The sequence below is a fragment of the Dasypus novemcinctus genome, chromosome 25 (genome assembly GCF_030445035.2).
Source record: "Dasypus novemcinctus isolate mDasNov1 chromosome 25, mDasNov1.1.hap2, whole genome shotgun sequence".
Lineage (NCBI taxonomy): Eukaryota > Metazoa > Chordata > Mammalia > Cingulata > Dasypodidae > Dasypus > Dasypus novemcinctus.
The window spans coordinates 15,347,159-15,370,270 of NC_080697.1; the positions used below are offsets into that span (position 1 = coordinate 15,347,159).

General features: G+C 39.3%; 1 protein-coding gene across 2 annotated transcripts in view; it reads right to left on the reverse strand.

The window, feature by feature from the left end:
- Positions 1 to 3,307: 3,307 nt before the first annotated feature.
- DNAJC27 (DnaJ heat shock protein family (Hsp40) member C27) overlaps positions 3,308 to 23,112 on the reverse strand; it is a 51,615-nt gene continuing 31,810 nt past the window's right edge. For both annotated transcript variants that reach the window (XM_058287715.2, XM_004473207.4), the window contains 4 exons: positions 21,995 to 22,159; positions 21,238 to 21,360; positions 10,022 to 10,182; positions 3,308 to 7,062 (listed from right to left, as the gene is read on the reverse strand). In XM_058287715.2, coding sequence (XP_058143698.1) covers positions 6,930 to 7,062; positions 10,022 to 10,182; positions 21,238 to 21,360; positions 21,995 to 22,159 — 582 coding nt within the window. In that variant the 3' untranslated portion in view covers positions 3,308 to 6,929. The remainder of the gene's footprint in view (positions 7,063 to 10,021; positions 10,183 to 21,237; positions 21,361 to 21,994; positions 22,160 to 23,112) is intronic.

Genomic DNA, 23,112 nt, shown 5'->3' on the forward strand with positions numbered 1-23,112 from the left:
GACAACTGGATGGGGGGGGGGGGGAAGGGGAGAGAAATAAATAAAAATAAATCTTTAATTTAAAAAAAATTGGATCCTTCCTGAGGCTGACAGCATAGTGAGAGAGAGCCTGGATCCCAGTTTGAACAGCTTCCTTGGGTTTGAACAGCTTCCTGTGAGGCCTTTGGCAAGTCCCATAACCAGGCTGTGCCTCAGTTTCCCCATCTGTAAGATACAAATGGCACCTTCAAAATCAAAGTGAAGCATTCCCGTTCTTAAAAGCCCTGTGACCATCTGTCACCAGGAGCTTCTCTGTGGCTCCTCCTTCTCAGGACCTCAGCTTTCGACCCCATCCTATCAAGCCTTCCTTCTTCTTTCGGGCAGCCTCCACCCCCCAGAAGTGGTTTCCTTTGAAGAGCTGGCTTTCTTTGACTCAGAGTGCAATGCCACAGGACCTCTCTTGTTTCTGATCTCACCGGGACGCTTCATTAAACAGAGTCCCTGCCCTGCCAGTACAAAGCTCCAGGCAGAAGCTGCTTCCTGGAGCTCGTTCACCTCCTCAGGCGAGGCGCCCTCTCCACCTGTGCCTGTGGGCAGGCGGGCGGAAGTCAGGCTTCATCTTCTGAGGTAAACTCTGCCTGCTCCCTTGTTTTAAATACTGAGATCCTTCTTTCTTTAAAAGGGTTGGTGTTAAAAAGACTTTTAAATTTATCCTCATAAAATGTTGCTCTTAACCATTTGGGGGCTTTTCCATCTTCCCTGCTAGTTAAAACCAAGATGCTTTCTTCTCCCTTCTGTTTTCCTTTTGAGTCATCGGGATGCCTTCTTTCTCTCTTCAGTATTGACTGAATGAACCTCTTCATTCTCATATTCTGGGTCCAGAATGTGCACATCTGACAGCTGAGGCACATGGGCACCTCAGACAGCTCTTCTCAACCACAGGAGTCTGTTCCTTCAAAGAAAACTCATGCATCTCCAGTACAGATGCGTTCATGGGCTGCATCCGATGATTTTATAATTATCACTAATTGTTTTGGCTTCAGGGAGAAATTATTTTCTTAAGGGCATAGTTTCCTTTAGAAGAATTAACTGATCAGAACTTTAACTGGGTGATAACAAAGGTAGCAGACTAACTAAAAACAATAAACAAATTCTAGATTTTTTTCCCCTCAAAAGGAACACTTTATCAATTGTTCTGGAAGAATATATTAATATTTTAAGTATGAAAAATATTATAAAAAGAAATCCCTAAAGGCTAGAACTACTTCTTCTAGGCCAACATGAAAAATTGAAGTTTGCCTAAGTTAAGGGTTGAGATCTTAAAAATAATTAACACAGCATTTTAACAACTTACATGTTCTTCAATATGTAGTAACAGTATTAATTGCAAAGCTGCATTTGAAGCATTCTCAAGAAATGAAAACTACTTCTGATGACTTCAGCTATTCATAAATAAACCTATAGGGAAAATACTTCACCTTTCTTCAAAACTTTACAAATAAGAAAAATTGGTAACTTAGAATGTAAACTCCTTAGGGCAGGGATTTTTGTCTGCTTTGTGCTCTGCTTTATCTGCAGTGCTTATAACAAGGCCTGGCACATAATAGATACTCAATAAATACTTGTTGAGTGCACATTTTAACAATTAAAATGATTAGAAACTCATGAAACTAGAGGTGCTCCTGATTAAGTGATGGATCAAGTAGAAACTAAGAAGCTTTATTAAATTATTGACTCTGAAACAAACGGAATAAGCCTGACTTCTCCTTTTTTATGTTTACAATTGGCTATTAGGGTTTGAAACACAGGCTTAAATATCCAAAAGACTTCAGTTCTTGAGAAACACCAAATAATTGGATATATTTTAATACATGAAATGTTTTAATGTACTTATCAGATATTGCACCAGTCTACAGGCCACAAGTTATTCTTCAGTTGCAAGTAACAGAAACCGAACTCCAACTACCTTAAACAGAAAAGAAGGGGTGGAGATTGATTGGAAGGATTCTTGGGTGGCTCATGGGCTTGAAGAATCATCAATGCAAAGGACCTCAGGGCCAAGAAGAAAAGTCTTCAAGCCGTTAGCACCCGTTAGCCTCGGAACGTCTGTGTCATTCTCTGTTTTTCCATAAGGTTGAAACCAAGGTTTCCAGTATCAGCAAAACTCCCATCATTCTGACAGATTTGTTTTCCTGGCTCCAATTGGAAAGATCCCAGAGAGGGATGCCAATTAGTTCAGCTTGGGTCACATTCCCATCCCGTGGACCAATCTCTGTGGCCAGAGAGGGCAGGTCATGTAAGAATCTGGCAGTTCCCATTAGAATATGTTAGTAGGATGGAGAGGATAAAGCAGTTCCCTAAAAGAGGGGTGGGGTGTGGTAGGCACTCTTCTAAGGAGAGAAGGGGCAGGACAGGACAGATATATTAGGGTTCTTCAGGGAAACAGAACAGGATAGGTGTATGGTATGTGTTTGCGAGAATATTATGAGATTAAAGGAATTAGCACACACATTTGGACAGGCAAGTCCAAATTCTGTAGGGCAAGCTGCAAGTTGGGAACTCTGACGAAGGTTTCGATAAATTCCTCAGAGGTAGGCTGGCTGAAGTAGAGATGCAAGTTATTCTTTCTGACTGCTGAAATCCTTTAAGGCCTTCAACTGACTGGATGAGACTTCTCTCATTGCTGAAGGCTATCTCTTTTGTTGATTGTAGATGTATCAGCCATAGATGCAATCAACTGATATTTAAACCCGCCTAATACCCTCACAGCAACATTCAGGCCAGTGCTTGACTGACCAAATAACTGGACACCATCACCTGGCAAAACTGACACATGAACTTAACCATCATGGTAGATATTCAATGTCTGCCACACCAACATATGTCATTCATTATGAAAATTAAAGCTTTTTTCTCTCTTGCTTGAAGGCTTCAAATATAGACTGCCTTCTGTGATCTGGCCTTACAAGGCTTTCACTTTTAGAGTGAGTCCTGCTTCATAAGAATTCTTGTGGTCCAGGGACCAGTTAACTTTAGTCCATTAAAATGAGTTAACAACAGGTTCATCTGAATCAGAAAGGCAAAAATGTTAGTATCATTCTTTAGACGAAATCAAAAGACTTTCATCACTACTTAATATGGTTAGAATAGCCTGATAACAATAATAAAACAATAAAAAGACTGATGAACAAAATTTCCTCCATTTTGCAAAAGGAAAATTAAAGGAAGATGTCTTAAGTCACAGTTGGTGAGGATCTGGATTGGTTTCTAGCCTGGAATGTTTTACATTAAAGATGAGTGTCACAACAGGTAAATACAGCCCACAGACTGGTGTTTGAGATTTGACTTTACTTTACAAAAATACACAACTTCAATACATATGGCACTCTCTATACAAGACATAAACAGTTGATAGATTGAACATTTTCACTTATTTAAACAGACAAAGGGGGAAGAATGGCTGGACAGCAGTCAATGCAGGAAGCTTACCAAAACCATCCAACTTTCCAACAAAAGTCATTTTGTCCATAGGATCTTTATTGCACAGCTTAATATTGCACTCACTGCTCCTTAGACACAATCTAACGTATCCACATCGCCAGTGTAAGCATTTTTCCTTCTCCAGAAATGGTTAGTGGAAAAAGCAATGTACCAACAATATTAACTGAGTTTTACAATTGTGCTAACTACCAGTTAGGAGACCATGAATCTCTCATCACATTGTACACCTTGCAATGGAAGGTGGTTAGCTATATCTTGCAGCTAAATTCATTTTCCAAAGTTTTGCAAAAACATTGGCAGACTCACAGTGAACAAGATGGTGTGTGGTGAAGGAAATGGCATTCTGGTGTCTACTCAAAGTGCCTGTGAGAAGGGCACTGTCAAAGACAACTTGCTCATTGTTCTGTGAGGAACAGCTGCTTCAGGACCCACTCCCAGCTTATGGGGCTGCTGACTACTCTGGCTGTCTTTCAGAAATTTAGCTGTCTTATCTATGGCACATTCACCTAACACTGAGTTAGATGCTAGTTTATAAGTATCAAGACACATTTACCAGCTGAGAATTCAAAATGTGAGAACATACTAGAATAAATTTCCTGAGGTCAACATAAGCCTGAAAGATTGTTGTGCAATTTCTAGAATTATAGCAATATATCCTGGGTAGCAGCACAATGACCCCCAAGTCTGGATTTGCCAATTAACAGGTTAACAAAACCAAGGACAAGTTTATATGAAGAAATGAAATAATGATGCTGAAGTAAAAGAAATAATGACAGTTAAATTGCAATGAGAATATCAGTTCAAAAGGAGGCAGGAAAGGGAGAACAGAGGAACAAAAGGAAAGTGCATTTTAAAGTGCTTAGGTAGGTTGGATGATTAATTTCAAATGCCTCCAGGGATTTCTATCAAGTGTAAAAAGTGTTACTTCTTAGAGACTCAGATGTAGAAGAAATGGCTCTTCTTTAATAATAGCTGTTCAAACTTTTTATTCTTTTTTGAAAAACAGGATTCTCTAAAACATTTTTTTGGCAACTGAGAGTATTCTGCTAGTTGTTACTCTCACTGATGTACTTTGAAACCCCAAATGGCTGAGGGATTTTAATAAGGTTGAACTACAGGATGCATATTTGCATCAAGAATTTAAATTAATGCATAAAGGTCTGAAATTTTTTACATGAAGTTAGTGTTAGCAAATCTTTTCATTGTATATCATGCTTCATTATTTTTTAATATGCTTCTCAAGGATCATCAAAAAAATTCTAGGACCCTGAAGACTAACCTTCTTATTTTCTTTCCTTTGTGTAAATGAGGCAGGATGTGGCCATCTTTAACTTTAATCGTGAAGGTGTGGACACTAAATCCCAAGACCTAAGGATCAAAACCAGGTAAACGACAAGCCGCATCCTCGCACGCAAGGAAGTGAACGGGAGCACTCAAGAGCAGGCTCTGCCGGAGCTGCTCGTCCGCGCACGGAGTTAAGGACGAGGGGCCGCTCTGGTATTTAGTGAGAGTGAGGAGAACTGGCCCCAGCTTTGTGTACAGGGCCATATACTCCGTGAGCCATCGGGCCGATTTGGGCTGACACCCCTTTACACAGCCCCCTAATTCCCAGGACATGTAAGTTGATCCCCTAATTCACAGGACTCGTAAGTTCTATGGCAAGAGTCAGGTCATGTGTGAATTTAGGGCATGGTGACAGCCTGAAGCAAAATTTAGGTCCAAAAGAACTCTGTAACGTAGGGGTTGGAACCCTGTGGGCCCAGAAGCTAGTTAAGACTTGGGGGAAATGCCACAAGAGCTCATCTATCAGATTTCAATTTATAGAAAATACCTTTTCTTCTGAGGTGGTAAGGTAGATACTATTTGGTGCTCAGTAAGGGATGGCTGTTTAAAATTCATGGGACAGTAATGTTTCACACAGTTGAAAGCCCCAATTAAAGCAGCTAAAAATACAAGCAGTGTAATGAGAGGTAACGAGTCAAGTGTTGAGACCGACTATATAAGCTACGCAGGAAAAGCCAGTCCTAATACCTGATCATCCTCTATCCCGTTACACTCAGCATGAGAAGATGGCAAGAGAATGTATTTCCCTATGTGATTTTCGTTTTCATAATCTGTGGTTTAAAATTATTACTCAGAAATTTGGAGCCCAAGCAAAAACGACAGATATTCCTCCCCACACATGCCTTAAGATCTGCCCACCAGCACCCGTGAGGGATTCATACTTGTCTCTGGTTAACCAGGCCCAGTTCAAGGCTTGTGAAGGCATGGGTTGGAAGCCAGGGATTTCAGGAGAGAGAAAATGACAGCAGATGTCGGGATTAAAAGCAAACAAACAGGGAGGAGCTGCAGCTCAGTGGGTTGAGTGCCTGCCTCCCATGTATGATGTCCTGGGTTTAATCCCTGGTACCTCCTAAAAAACAAAAACAAACAAAACAAAAAAAGGGGGAAGGGGTGGGCAGGGAAGAAGAGGAATAAAGAATGAACCAACATTGAAGAGCAAGCAAGGAAAGAGGCCTGGTTTGCTGAGGAGACCAGTCTCTCCCACCTGCCTGGGGACACTGATGCAGAATCAAGAAAAAGGATAAGACCCGGAGGAGGACTCGCCAGTGTGCCAATCCCGCCCCCAGCTGGGCCGCCCTTTCCCCTGCGGAGGTGTGCATGACCTTGGGGTGGGACCTGCAAGTACTTCTGCCTTGGGGTCTGAGTCCTGCTCCAGGGTGCCAAGGGCTCTCTACTGCGACCAGCAACCACTTCCGGGCTAAGGAAAGGCAGGAGTGCCCAGAATTTGAGGCTGCTGCCCCTTTTCTCTCTTAAGACTAGCTCGTCTCTCCCCCTGGTGGTTGGAGAAGGAGAAGAGTGAATGTCATCAAAGGGCTGCTTAATTCAGAACTGTAGCATCTCATTTCACAAACTTCCGAAGGGAAGTTCATTCATTACAGATTGATGGTTAAAAGACCACCTTAGGAATTCATTGTAAAAGAAGCAACTTCCTTGTGAGGTCACATCAAACTTATAGGACTTTTGATATTGCCTGTTTCCACTTTTGTGGTCTCCCTCTATGATTATAAACCCTGCTTCCCCCAAAAGGGTGAAAGGATTCTCCTTCCTCCTTCCAGAAACCTCATGGACTTTCCTGAGCAAAGTGCCTAAGGGATGTACAATTAAAGAGCTTACGAATGAATGAGAAAAAACCAGATTATCTAGAAATATGAAAGGAATAGGATCCTAGTGATGCCTGGTTCTCTTCACTTTATGCAGATCTAGGTTACCTCTCTAAAATATCTAGGACCTGGTAACAGGCACCTGAATTACTGGTTTGCAAATGGCAACGAACACAGGAGTGAGAAAAGCAGTGAGTGAGTGTGGAGGCGATATCCACGTTGGTTCTTTCTCTCCTGGGAGATCTGTTTGCACTTGAGTCCCACGCTGGCCCTTTTCTCTACTTTCTACTTGATGTTTTTCAGGAGCGCTGTCCGGGCATTCACAACTGCTTTGAAGGCATCTTCACTGCCAGGCGCTACGCATTTGTCGGGGTGAAGAAGCACAGCAAGTTTCCGATATGCTTTGTTTACTTCGTCCCTGTGCAAAGGAGGAAAGGGAGTTCAGAAACAGGGTCAGTCCCAGCCTACTACAGCTTAGCTGTCTGAACACGTATAATAGCTCCTTCTGTGAGCAGATTCCAAGTAATTATTACCCCTTCTCCAAGATGGGACCAAAGGGTTAGGAAATAAGGAACAAATGAATAATGCATAACATACAAGTAATAAATACCACCACCTAATAATTTGTAAAATGAGTCTATCAACACTAAGAAAATGCCTGGTAAAAGAATGATCAGATGAAAATCAACTGTAGTTGGCACTGAGTAGGCATGCAAATCTCTGCTGACTGAAGAACGAGTGTGTGGCATTCAGGGAAGGCCCTAGAACAGAGGTCGACAGAAGGTGGGCCTGTGTATTCAACACAGACCATCTGGAGAAACAGAGCTGACAGAGGCTAGCTTTCAACATGGCACAGCATGGCATGGCATTCCACAAGGCAATGGGGCTGGGAAGTAACAAGAAACTAAGTTGGCCAGGGAGCAGGGTCAGTAAATGAAATACTGTTTCTTGACGACAACAAAACAAAACAATTGAATTTGATAAACAACAAAAACAGTACATGTTTCATGACAAAACGGTGTTGGGAAAGCCGTTTCTTGAATTAGGAAGTTGTCACAATCACCCAGGCATGACATACAAGAGTTTAGATGAAGGCGTTTGTAGAAACAAACAAGGGAAGATAAAAGAGATAATATAAAGAAGGAATTGGCAGAAGTAGGTGATAAGTTGAATATATAGATAGAGGAGATATAAGAGAAAGGGCCTGAAATGAGTTCCAGGATCACGGACAGTCCGAGGCCTGGGCAAGATGATGACACCACAGACAAGAAAGACACTGGGAAGGGGAACCTGAGCATTACAGTGAGTTCACTGAGACCACAGAAAAGAGAGAGAATCCTATTGTCTAGGGGGCGAAAGGAGCAAAGGGCCACAGGCAGTTACAGTAAGACAATGGAGTTCCAGGGGAGATCTTTAGGCTTCTGAGCTTCTCAATGAGCAAAAACTGGTCCAGTAGGACTGGAGACTGGACCCAACCCTCTCGCTGCTCTTCTGTCATCCCAGGTGCCAGGCCTCCTACAGGGTTCTCTGTTCCCAGACACTCCCCAGGTATCTTTCCCAGATGGTTTAATTCCCCAACTTCCTCTTGCAATTCAGGATTCCAGTTAACCTATAAGCATGGATATGGTACTTCCTCAAATGCCCAAACCTTTGCTCCTTTATTTTTTCATCAGAAGGGTTTCTAATTTGATCTCTCCAAATTAGAGATGGTTTTGGGGAGACGGTCTTTGATACCTTGGATGTGATAGAAAGTCTTAGGTGTCAACTTGGAGACTGAGGTTACAGGGCCACGTTAACTGTTCTCCGTTGTTTATCGTCACACAGTTCTGCTTCCTGAGTGAGGACGCCCAGATAGGGTGAGGAGCTTTGCCGTGTCCTCTGCGCTAAGAGGGTCTTTCAAGAATTTTAGGTTGCACGAGAGATTTCCAATGAAAATTTTTGGAGAAACAAGATCGATTTAAACATAACAATTCTATTGAAGATGAAGATTTTCAGAAAGTTTCATAGTAAATATAGCACTGAGAAAACAATAAAGCTCCCTAGAACTAAAGACAACAAAATGTTTTTAGCTTTTTCTCAAATGTGCCCAATGCTATATAAAATTAGTCTGGTAGACCCAGTGGAGCAAAGGAAAAAGAAGTACAAGTTCACATTGGTTAAGAATATAGAACTTATGAAGGTCTGCTAAGTTTGGTAGATTCGGTTAATCACAGGGAATAAAGAAGGAACCAAAAGGTTCTTTTTCCTTCATGAATATTGTTCTAATTAATCAGTAAGTAGATGAAGTAATAGTTCCTTAAATTTAGAGCCAATATCTCTTGGAGATGAAATGGGAGAATTTAAAATAGAGATCTGAAAAGACATTTAAAAGATATAATAATACATAAGACATCTGAATTCCTCTAAGTTGTAAGCATTGTCAATAATGCTGGGAAGTAGAGGGGACCAGAAGCTGTCTTCTTCTTCCCTTTCCCTCTTTCCTTCTGTATTGTATAATATGCTAGATACTCAGATGGAGAAGAGACAGCTAATGCTTTTGGTGTTCAGAAGGCAATTTTAAGACATACTTTTTCTTTTGTGGACATCAAAGTGAAAAAGTAGAAAGGGAGAAGTAAGGGAGGAAGGCTAAGGTGTAAAAGACAAGATCTGAGAACGCTTATAAATTCTAATATGCATGGCAGGGGTCATATTATATCTTTAAAAGTTATAGGACCATTCAGAATAATTAATTTTATTTTGCACAAGCAACAAATAATAGTGATGGCATTTCTTTTGGGAGAAAAATAACTGGCTCAAATAAAATAATTTAACAAAAATGCATATACAAACAGAGGAGCTAGCAGGATTTTGTTTGAAAGAAGGAGAAAATGAGACAGAGGAATAGGACAGATAAGTGCTCTAGGGTCAAAAATCAATCCTACCACTAACTTGGTGAGGTCCTTGAATATGTATTTAATCTCACTAAGTCCCAGTTTTTTCACCTATAAAATAAATGTTGGACAAGTTGATTGCTAATGCCCTCATCTTCTCTAAAATTCTATTATTTAATAATTCTCTTTTTGTAAGGCTTTTGTAAGGTTACATTAGTTTCACAGGTTTTGCTCAACACGGACAAAAGCCAAGCATACCATTTCCTAAGGTATTAATGCATACCCATGGCCCAGTTTTCCTATCAGGTAACTTAACTAAGCCCTCTGTTTCATTTCTTTGTTCATTAGTCAATCCAGTGAGGCAGAGTCATTAAGCAATCTTGATATATTTGCACACATCTTTGTATCTCTAGCCAATTAGAAAAAGTACAGGGCACCAGCAATTTTGACTCTTGGGTCTTTCTCTATAGTAGGACTCAACACTAAGGATCCTACAGCAGCGCTTACCTTGAGGCCCCAGGTTTGACTCCCAACATGTCCCAACTATCTTTACTATTTCGAATTCTGCGAATGGTGTCTGCTTGTTCTTTGGTGAAACTAGCACTGCTATTCGTGATAGGACGTTTCCCGCCATTTTCACATAAATCAACTATGGATACATAAAAGGTCTGCAAAAAGAAAACACATCCTATAGTAGAACTGATTCTGTGAAAACAGGAATTCCTTTTAAGCATGATTTTAAAGACTTTTAATAGATTTCAGTAATTTCTGAAAGTTTAATTAATAAAGAAAATATGTACTTTGGAAATATTTTTCTTGTAGAGTTTATATGGATATATATTTATACATTTTAAAACAGAAAACATATAAAGAATTAAATTAAAATGGTCAATAATACTACTGTTGGCTAACTCCACTTGAGGTTAAAAATTCGCGTGCAGCCCATTACTCCAAGCTGTTTTTGGTGACAAAGCAGCTGAACTGCACAGGAATGGCCCACTGCGCACCTGGAATCTCTCCAGCTGACAACCTAAAAGCTGCTCCTGAACTATCAGCAATTACATTAAAAAGTTTTCTGGTGAATACACTAGAGATCTATATTTCAGAGACACCAAGACCCAGCCACTATACCACACTTCTTAAATGAGAAATATCTCCTAAGCCTCACAGAGGAACAAATGGATATACTTCTAGAAATGGATCTGACTTTCCTTAGAGATGTCAACATTAGACGTTATAACAATAACTAAATCCACCAACAGTTGTATTTGATGATTTCTTAAAACATTAAAAAGTTTTAGGGAAGCGGACTTTGCCCAGTGGTTAGGGCATCCATCTACCACATGGGAGGTCCACGGTTCAAACCCTGGGCCTCCTTGACCCATGTGGAGCAGGCCCATGTGCAGTGCTGATGCGCGCAAGGAGTGCTGTGCCACGCAGGTGTGTCCCCCGCGTAGGGGAGCCCCACGCACAAGGAGTGCGCCCCATAAGGAGAGCCGCCCAGTGTGAAAGAAAGTGCAGCCTGCCTAAGAAGGGCGCCGCCCACACGGAGAGCTAACACAAGATGACGCAACAAAAAGAACACAGATTCCCGTGCCGCTGACAACAACAGAAGTGGACAAAGAAGAAGATGCAGCAAAAGAGACACAGAGAACATAACAGAGGCAGGGGGGTGGGGGGTGGGGGAAAGAAATAAATATTTAAAAAAAGAAACATTAAAAAGTTTTGAACAGACAAGACCCTGCCCCAATCAAAATGGCACAGTGAGATACTCCAGGGCTCTGTCCCCCCACAGAAGCATTGAACAACCAGCAATAACTGGCAGAAACATCTTCTCAAAGCTCTGAAACAGTTAGAAGACTACAACAGCAAGGGAAGCACTGAATCAAGAAAAAGACTACTTAAAAGTGGTAGGCTCTCATGGCACCTGGCTGGCCCCTTTCCCCCTCACTAGCCCGATGTGGAGCCAGCTGCACTCCTGGTGTGGATCCCCAGTCCTGTTTTTGGAGGGAGCAGAGTACCCCTTATGCACATACTGGAAGCACATCTGTCTAACCCAATCTGCCTGGTGGTGGCCTGAGAGACTTTCCATCCCAGAGCTTGCCTGTATTTGAAGAAATAAGATTCAAAAAATTCCCAAATTTGATGAAAACACCTGACTACTGATCCAAGAAACTCACTAAACCAAAGTATGGTAAATATAAAGAGAGCCACACTTAGGCACTTGATAGTTAAAATTATGAAAACAAAGATAAAGAGAAACTGTTGAAAGTAGCGAGAGGGAAAAAAAGGCATTATGTACAGAAGACTAAGAGTAAGAAAGTCTGATGACATCTTATGGGACACAATGGAGGCTAGAACATAGTGGAACAATACCTTTAAAGTCATTAAAGAAATTTCACCTCTAAGAGCTATTACTTATACCCCTTGCACCAGTTTATAGTACTCAGACCTGCCAGCATTCTTACTACTTTACTACTCTCAGCCTCACAGTAAGTACTCAGGTATGAAATGAGGATAACAACTGCCTCACATTGTTATGACTCTCAGATGAAATGAACACGTAAAATTTTCCAAAATTGTAAAATACTAATCAAATGGCTAAATGTCACTACTGCACATATTTACATACAAATTCACATAGATCTATGAACCCAATAGAATATGAAGTGAGGACTGTAGGAAGATGGTGGAGGAGGAAGTTCTAGAATTCAGTTCTTCCACCAGAAAAACTATTAAACAGTAAGGAACTATCTGAAACAACTATTTTGAAACTCTGGAAGAAAGGAAGAGGCTGGTAAATTATGGTAAAGACCAGTAAATTATTCTTACTGAGACTCATCCCCTACTCTCAGAGCAGGCCACCATGGGGTCCAGCTCCTGGCTACTAGCTGGTGATAGAAAGGGACAAAATACCCTCATCCCCATGATAAGGGGTGTGCACAGCTGGTCACCAATCATGGCTTTGGCCAGTGACTTCAGACTGCTGGGAGCCAGGATGTGAAGGCAACCACTGCTCCAACCAATCCTGGACAAAGGTAACAGCAAAGGAGACTTAAAGATATTAAACTTTGCCAAGGCCATGAGGGACAATTAGTTGTAGGGCTACATTTGCTGAAAGTTCAATTTTCAGAAACCATGGAAGAAGTTCCTGGCTCCCTTCCTGATTCTCCTTCCCGGGCATTTTGGTGGTTGTCTGTGTCCCCGTCATGGGTCCCTGGCCCTGTTTCAGCTGGGAAAGACTTGCTTGGAAAACTCCTCTCTAATGTGCCCCATCTCCCAGAATTTGCTCTCTAGGCGAGGCAACGAAAGGAGTATAAGAAATTAGAAGTGGACAGTCTAGGGCAAAGGCTTGCCTGCTTTATTTATTTATTTATATAATTTTTAAAGCTTTTTAAAGATACTTAGATTACATAAATGTTACATTAAAAATATAGGGGATTCCCATATGCCCCACTACCTAACCCTCCCACATTTTCCCACATCAGTGTGGTACATTTGTTACAATTGTCCTTCATTAGTGTGATACATTTGTTACAATTAAGGAACACATTTTGGAACACTGCCACTAAGCATGGATTATAGTTTACATTGTAGTTTACAGTCTCTCTTGCACAATTTTATAAGTTATGACAAGATATATAATGGCCTGTATCTGTCATTGCAATATCATTCAGGACAACTCCCAAGTCCTGAAAATACCCCCATATTACTACAATTTTTCCCTCCCCCTTCCCCTCAGAACCTCCAGTGGCCACTGCTTCCACAACAATGACAAAAGTTCTTCCATAGCTAGAATAACAATAAGTCTACAGTAGAATAACAATAAGTCTACTCTAGTCCATCTTTCATTCCCCAAGCCTGAGGATTCTAGGATGGTGATGGCCACTCCACCCCCTAATTGAGAGGGGGCTTAGATTCCAAGGGGCAGATGGATGTGACTATCTTGCTTGTAGTTGCAGACTCTGTTACTTGAGATGGTTGTTGTCCATCATCATCTCCTTGTTAATTGCCCTGGGTGAGTCCAAAGAACTGGAAAGTAGGGGTTGCAAATCTGTTGAGATTCAGGACCCAAATGGTACATGGACAGCTCAAATACTTAAGTCTCTTGAACATACACCTATCAACTTTAGTACTAACTATAGGTTCAAATAGAAGGGGTAGAAAAGCCATGTGTAGGGAAACCCCAACTGAGTCCAACTCTATCACATTGGGGAACACAAATACTAAAGTAGGGCCCACTGGCAGGGTGCCAAACTCCTGAGCTGTCTGCCCTGCCTATAGTGACTGGATGTCTCCAGAGCCCTCAGGAGTAATATTTACTATGGCAGTGAAATGATCCTGCTGAGACATGCATAAGCGTAACCTCTGGAATGACCTCCCAACTCACTCTGAAGTTTCTTAGCCATATAAACTCATTTGTCTTTACCTTTCCCCCTATTTGGTCAAGGCCTTTTTCCAGTTGCATTGCTAGTTGGTGTTTGGTAGTAATTTCTTGGTGGCAGGGAGGCCCATCCCCGGGAGTCAAGTCCCATGCTGGTGGAAAGGAAGGTAATGCATTTATATGTTGATTTTGACTTAGAGAGAGCCTTGCCTGCTTTAAACACCTGGGAGACTGAGGTTAAAACAACTAACAAGCACAAGCCCAGGAAAAGACATAGACCCAGAAAAGACAGCAACCCTGCATACTGCATTCATCTTAGGCAGACATTCTTGATAAGAGGGCTGAAGCTCAAGAAAATCTCTGTGTTATCACCAGCTGGTTACAAAATCAAGAAACAGACATCTTCGGGAATAAATCCTAGGATGAACATTCTAAAATATTAAAATGTTCAGTGTGTAACAAAAGAGTATAAGATAAAACAACCAGAACAGGAAATGATGGCCATCCAAAGAAAGAGGATATAGTTCCAGAAAACATAAACACCAGTAGGTGGACTTCCCAAAGAAAGACCTCAGAAAAATGATCTTAAAAATGCTCAAGGAGATGAAGGAAAATACAGAGAAAGAACTAAAGGATATTAGGAAAACAATAAATAAGCAATATGAGAGTCAAAGTAAAGAGACAGAAATTTTAAAAAGGAACCAAAAAGAACTACTGAAGATCAAAATAACTGAAATGAAAAATTCCCAGGAGAGTTTCAAGAGTAGACTGGAGCTGACAGAAGACAGAATCAGTGAATTTGAAGATAAGACAATTGAAATGAGTCAGGCGAAAGAGTAGAAAGGAAAAAAAGAATTATAAAAAATGAAAGAAGCCCAAGAGACGTCTGGGACACCATCAAGGGTATCAATATATACATTATGGGAGATTAAGGAGAAGCGAGAAAGAGGCAGAAGTAATATTCAAAGAAATAATGACAGAGAACTTCCCAAACTTAGCAAAAGATGTGAATATGCACATCCAAGAAGCCCAGAGGACACTAAACAGAATAAGCATAAAGAAAAACACACAGTGAAATATCGATCACACTGTCAAATCTGAAGTACGAGCAGAGAGTTTGAAAACTGCCAAGAGTAAAGCAACACGTTATGCACAGAGGAGCCACAATTAGATTAAGTGCTGATTTCTCATCAGAAACCATGGAGGCAAGTAGGCTGTGGGCTGAAATACTTTAAGTGCTGAAAGAAAACAACTGTCAACCAAGAATTTCATATCCAGCAAGACATTTTTTTTTTTTCAAAATTGAAGGACAGATTAAGACATTCTCAGACAAACAAAAGCTGAGGGAGTTGACCACTAGACCTGCTGTACAAGCAATGCTAAAGGATGATCTTCAGATTGAAAGGAAAAGGACAAAGCAGCATAAAGAAATAAAGACCTCTGGTAAAGGTAACCATTTGGATAACTACAAATGCCTGTACTATTGTATTGTAGATTTTGATATATAATTCCTCTCTTACTACTTCCTACAGGAGCTAAAATGCAAATGCATAAAAAGTAACAATAAATCTATGGTTTTGGACATATAATGTACAAAGATACAAATGGTAACAAGTATAAAAAAAGGTGTGGGGACAGACAGGTATAGGAAAAGGGTATGTAAATACTGCTGAAGTCAAGATGGTATCAAACTAAATATGACTGCTATATACTTAAGATGTTAAATTTTAATCCTTGGTAACCACAAAGAAAATATATGAAAAAATACATCCAGACAGAAATGAGAAGCTGCTCAATATGGTACAACATAAAAAATGACATACACATAAAACTAAGCATAATGGAAGAAATGAAGAACAAAAAAAGTATAAGACCAAATAGCAAAATGGCAGAAAAAAAGTCCTGTACTATCAGTAGTGACTTTAAATGTAAATGGATTAAACTCTCCAGTCAAAAGGCAGAGATTGGCAAAATGGATAAAAAAGCATAACCCCACTATATGTTATCTGCAAGAGACTCACTGTAAATTCAAAGACACAAGTAGTGGCAAAAAAGAGAGCTGGAGTAGCTATACTAATATCAGATAAAATAACTCTAAGTCAAAAGCTGCTACAAGGGACAAAGACAGCCTTTATATACAGATAAATGGGTTCAACAGGAAGATGTAACAATTATAAATATATATATATCTAACAGCAGAGCCCCAAAGTAAAGGAAGAAAATTTAAAGGGATAAACTGATGGTTCTACATTAATAGTAGGAGACTTTAATAAAACACTTTCAATAATGGATAGAAGATTTACGAAGAAGATCAATAGGGAAATACAAGACAAATGAAATCAACTAGACTAACACACACAAACAGAACATTCACTCAACAACAGAATACACATTCTTATAAGTGCACATGAATCATTCTCCAGGATAGATCATATCTTAGGTCACAGAACAAGCCTCAATAAATTAAAAAATACTGAAATCATATAATGTATCTTCTCTGACCATAATGGAATGAAACAAGAAATTAATAACAGAGGGAGAAATGGAAAATTCACAAATAATGTGGAAATTAAACAATGTGCTTTTAAACAGCCAATAGGTTAAAGAGAAAATCACAAGGGAAATTAGGAAATATCTTGAGGGGGATGAAAATGAAAACACAACATATCAAAATTTATGTGATGCAGAAAGGCAGTGCTGAGGGAAATTTATAGCTCTAAATGCTTATATTAAAAAAAAAAAAAGAAAGATTTCAAATCAGAACCCTAACCTCAAAACTAGAAGAATCAGAAAAAGTAGTGCAAACTAAACCCAAAGCAAGTCAAAGGAAGTAAATAACAAAGACCAGAGTAGAGATAAATGAAATAGAAAGCAAAAACAACAGAGGGAACCAACAAAACCAAAAGTTGGTTCTTTGCAAAGATCAATAAAATTGACAAACCTATAGGTCAACTGAAAAAGAAAAAAGAGGAAGGACACATGAACTAAAATTAGAAATGAAAAGAATAACATTACTACTGACCCCACTGAAATAAAAAGGTCTATAAGAGGATACTGTGAACAACTGTATGCCAATAAATTAGATAAACTAGATGAAATGGACAAATTCTTAGAAACCTACAAACTACCTATACTGATTCAAGAAGGAATGGAAGATCTCAACAAACCAATAACTACAAGAGATTGAGTCAGTCATAAAACCTCCCAACAAAGAAAAGACCAGAACCAGATGGCTTCACAGCGGATTTTGCCAAACATACCAAGAAGAAATAACACCAATCCTGCTCAAATATTCCAAAAAACTGAGGAAGGAACACTCCCTAATTTATTCTACAAGGCCAACATCACCCTCATACCAAAGCCAGATAAAGTTGCAATAAGAAAGGAAAATTACAGACGAATCTCTCCTATGAATACAGGTGCAAAAATCCTTAACAAAATACTAGTAAACTAAATCCAAAACATTAAAAGAATTATACAGCATGATTAAGTGGGACTTATCCTGGTATGCAAGGATGGTTCAACATAAAAACAATTAATGTAATATACCACACTTACAGAATGAAGGAAAAAACCCACACATGATCATCTCAATTGATGCAGAAAGACCATTTGACAAAATCTACCACCCCTTCATGATAAAAAACCCTTAGAATATTAGGAATAGAAGGAAAGTTCCTCAACATCATAAAAGGCATATATGAAAAACCCACAGCTACCATCCTACTTAATGGTGAGAGACTGAAAGCTTTCCCTCTAAGATTAGGAACAAGACAAGGATCCCTATTGTCACCAGTCTGGAAGTTCTTGCCAGAGCAATTAGGCAAGAAAAAGAAATAAAAGGCATCCAAGTTGGAATGGAAGAAGTAAAACTTTCCCTATTCACAAATGACATTATCTTAAATGCAGAAAACCCTGAAAACTCCACAACTAAGCTCCTATAGTTAATAAACAAATTCGACAAAGTGGTGGGTGTTGATCAATACTAAAAAATCAGTAGTGTTTTATACACAAACAATAATTGGAAGAAAAAATCAGAAAATAATTCCTTGTACAATAACTAAAAGAATCAAATATATAGGAATCAATTTAACCAAGGATGTAAAGGACTTGTACACAGAAAACTATAAAACATTGCTAAAAGAAATCAAAGATGACCAAAATAAATGGAAGAACATTCTGTTTTCATGGACTGGAAGACTAAATATTGTTAAGATGCCAATCCTACCCAAAGTTATTTACAGTCTCAATATATTAATAATTCCAATCAAAATTTTCAGAACTTTTTTGGCAGAAATGGAAAAGATAATCATGCAAATATAAGAAAGAGTAAGGGGCTCCAAATAGTAAAAGTCATCTTGATAAAGAAGATTGAAGTTGGAGGACTCACACTTCCCAAAGTTAAAAATTATTATAAAGCCATAGTAATCAAAACAGCATGGTATTGACACAAGGACAGAAATGTACAGCAATGTAATTGAATTGAGAGCTCAGAATTCAACCCTCACTAACAGCCAACTAATTTTGACAAGGGAGAAAAAACTACTCAACTGGAAAAGAACAATCTTTTCCACAAATGGTTCTGGGAAAAGTGGATATCCATTTGGAAAAAAAAAAAAAAAAAAAAAGATGGTCCCTACCTCACACAACATACAAAAATCAACTTAAGGGAAACGGACTTTGGCCCGGTGGTTAGGGCGTCCGTCTACCATATGGGAGGTCCGTGGTTCAAGCCCCGGCCTCCTTGACCCGTGTGGAGCTGGCCATGCGCAGCGCTGATGCACGCAAGGAGTGCCGTGCCACGCAAGGGTGTCCCCCGCGTGGGGGAGCCCCACGCACAAGGAGTGCGCCCATGAGGAAAGCCGCCCAGCGTGAAAAGAAAGAGCAGCCTGCCCAGGAATGGCGCCGCCCACACTTCCCGTGCCGCTGACAACAACAGAAGCGGACAAAGAAACAAGACGCAGCAAATAGACACCAAGAACAGACAACCAGGGGAGGGGGGGAAATTAAATAAATAAATAAATCTTTAAAAAAAAAAAATCAACTTAAAATAGATCAAAGATTTAAATGTAAGAACCAGAACTCTCAAACTCCTAGAAAAACAAGTAGAAAGCATTTTCAAGACCTGTGTTGGTCAATGGTTTCTTAGACTTTACAAAAAAAGCAACAAAAGAAAAACTAGATAAATGGGACCTTATCAATAGTAAATACTTGTATTCTTCAAAGGACATTATCACAAAAGTAAAACAACAATCTCCCCAATGGAAACCACATATCTGGTAAGGTTTAATATCCAGAATATATAAAGAAGACCATTTTAAAAACAAAAAGTCAAACAAAAAAATGTGTGAAAGGCTTGAATATACATTTTGCCAAAGAAGATATACAAATGGCCAGAAAGCACATGAAAAAATACTCAACATCACTAGTCCTGAGGGAAATGCAAATCAAAACCACAGTGATATGCCATTTCATACCCAAAAGAATGGCTACTAATAAAAAAATGGAAAATTACACGTGTTGGAAGAATTAGGAGAAACAGGAACACTCATCCACTGCTGGTGGGAATATAAAATGTTGTAGCTGCTGTGGAAGACAGTTTGGCGGTTCCTCAGAAAGTAGAGAACTACCAATGACCCAGTAATCACACTTCTAGCTGTACACCAAAAAGAATTGAAAGCAGGGACTCAAATATTTGCACTCTGATATTCAAAAAAGGCATTATTCATAAACGCCAAAAGATGGAAGTAAACTAAGTATCCATTACTGATGAATGTATAAACAAAATGTGGTCTATACATACAGTAGAAGATTATTCAGCTGTTAAAAAGGAACGAAGTTCTGATACATGTGGCAACATAGATGAACCTTGAAGACATCATGTTGAGTGAATTAAACCAGACATAAAAGGACAAATACTGTATGATCTCACTGATTTGAAACAATTAGAAAAAGCAAACTCACAGAGTCAGAATCTAGAATATAGATTACCAGGATATGGGGTAGGGACAGGGGATGGTTAATTAAAGCTTAACACGTACAAGTTCCTATTTGAAATGATGGAAATATTTTGGTAATGGATGGTAGTGATGGTAACAATGTTGGAATATAATTAACAGCACTGAAATATATCTCTGGTTGAAGGGAGAAATGTTAGGCTGTACATATGGTGACAAAAATTTTTTTAAAACAGTGAACCCTAAGTTAAACCACAGTTAACAGCACAATCATAAAAGTGTGCTTCAATCAATTGTAACAAATGCTCCACACCAATGCAAGGTGTTAATAATAGGGTGGCATATAGGAATCCTGTATTTTATGCATGATTGTTCTGTAAACCCACAACTTCTCTAATAAAGAGAAAAAAAAAAGGAATATGAAGCATGACAAACCACAGTCAACCTTATTTAGTCTTGAAATAGAAGCCTCCAATGCCCAATTCAGCCTGTCAGCCAAGGATAACACCTGTCTTCTAGAAGGAGGGCTGAGATCTTATGAGAAGGAAATTCAGCATAAAACTGTGAATAAAATCCCACTCAGTAATTAGGAACAACTCTATATTAGAGCTACATTTTCTGAAGTGCTAAAAACTTCCAAAATAGCAGATGTATTTATTAGAAGAAAAATTCATTACTCTTGATACCACTTCCTTCCAAATATATCTATAATGAAGAATTGATTTGACTTTATAACATTGTTTTAAATAGCTTTCTTTCCTTGAAATTATTCAAGATTACTGTACTTTAACAGTGACCATCCATTCAGGTTGCAAAATGAGTACATCTTTCTATTGCCTACTTGACTGATGATAGCTTATTTTTACATGTGACTGGCTGGATTCTGCAATAATGGTTTTCCATTAATTCTCTAATTACACCCCTTTGGGCTACAATATAGGATTATATTAACTGTAGCAACACACTTTTGCCAAAATAATGCTTTGGTTATATGTAACACCGCTAACCAAAGATGATTCTGAAGAAAGTATTTGTCCCACTTAAGTAATACATAATAATTGTTTTTAAAACTGACCATCACCATCATCACCTGGGGAGCATTTTGGGAATATAGATTCCTGGGTTCTATCACACCATTAAGTTTCCAATAAGTTGAGGACCCAGAAATCAGTATTTTGAAAATTTCCCCAGGTGATTTAGCCAGATTTGGCATCTACTGGTCTATAATAGAAGGAAACTGTCTCTTTCTCTCACCAGCTTCTGAAAAGAAAGAGCTTATTCCAATAGGAAATGCTTATTACTTTTTTGCTTCTCATAATGTAAACTAAAATTTGACATAGTCAGTCTTGACACAAGCTCTAAAATGACAAAATGCTAGTTACCTGGAACATCTCGCTAATTCCCTCTCCAGTCTGTGCTGAAGTTTCAAAATACAGGAACCCTCTGCTTTCAGCCCAAAGACGCCCTTCACTTTCATCTACACAGCGATGCTTGGTACAGTCAATCTGAAATAGAAAGTTGGGGTACAGAGAGAAGATTGCAATCTTGTCCCACTAGAATAAGCCCAGTGACATCATTATCAATCCTTTACTGAGACAAAACTATTCTTACTGAAACCCGGAACTGTACATAAAATTATCAGGACCAAAATGAACAAAAATACTAATCCTGAGAAAAGACTGATTTTCTGAGGCAAAAGGACCAGTGCCTGCTACGGCACTCCTCCTTTTATCCATTGGGAAAATAGCTGTCGCACACCTCTGTGATCGCAGGCCTTATAATATCTGCCAGGCTCCAGGGGCCATGGTCTGCTTTTCCCATACATTCCCATAGTCTCCACTTCATGTAAGTAAGGCCCCTCCTCCAGATCAGAGTGGGATTATGAGGACCCACCTCTCCTGCTCAGTCACCAATATCCTCCCTCCAGTATGGCACAAGAAAGAAAGTGGATAACAATTTTGATATACGAGGTTTTGTTTTTTTTGTTGTTACTGCTGTAGAGACATGTTTTGAAAGGTGGTTGAGCCTTATATTGCAGAAAAAATAATTTTTCTTTTCATTTGTTTTCCAAAACTCAAAAGCTACACTTTATCCATAATGAATCTAGAAAGTTGGTCATACCATTTCCAAAGCAGTTACCTTGTTGGCACACACTACAAATATAATATTTTCCATGTTTCCATGAGGTCCAAGTTCTTGCTTCATTTCTGCCAACCATGCATCAAGGGCATCAAAGGAATCTTTCTGTCCAACATCATAAACCAGTATCACACCCTGTGTGTCCTTGTAAAATTCATTACGAACCTTCACATAAAAGAACAAATGCACAAGATATATACATTTTGTGATTTTATAAAACTAAATCTCATAGTTATTAACTTAGCCAAGTGTGTTATTTTGTGTATTTGTAGTATTTGTTCTTTCTCAATATCTACTGCTTTTTAGAGAACTTTGTTTTTTAATTTGTTGGCCAAAGTAACAGAGAGACATGATAAAATAATACATTAGTACAGAAGGACTACTAATGGAGACCAATGGCCTCCTGCATTATTTCTTCCCACACCCACTGTCATTCCCCAGAAGTAATAAACCTTTAATTGTTTTTAGCAGACTTTAAAAGAGCACAATTTATACACGGTAAATTTCTTCTTAAGAAGAACTAGGAAGGTGAGAGAATAATTCAAAAGAATTAGGCAAAAATGACATGAGTATCAGCAATAGCTACAGCCATTTATATTATATATCATACCCCAAAGTTGGCTTTCCTCAGAATGCTGATGAACAGAGCTTCCCTAGGACTCCTGGGTCTGTACGTCGACTTGGGAATTCTGAACTCAGAGCCTCAGTGTAGTGTGATGGAAGAGAGCACAGGCTCTGGACTCAGACAGATCTGGGTTCACACTTACTAATCGTGTCATCTTGGGCAATTCACTTAACCTCTCTGCGTCTCAATTTTCTCATCCATAAAATGAAGATATTACTATTTAAACCACAGGGTTATTATGAGGATTATATGAGATAATGAAGGCAAAGCACCTAGTATGGTGCCTGGCCAAGGTGTGTTAGTACCTTCTTCCTTCCTTGTTTTCATTCTCTGGTTGGCCTCCTTTGATGTTTTCATTAGAGATGGCAACTTGCCTTTAGGACATATCTACAATTCCTGGAAGAGGCAGCATGACGTATTGGGCACACTAAAGTGGCAGAAGCGATGAGAGGTTGAGTGTGTGAGGAGCAGCCCTGACTGGTTATAGGTTTCA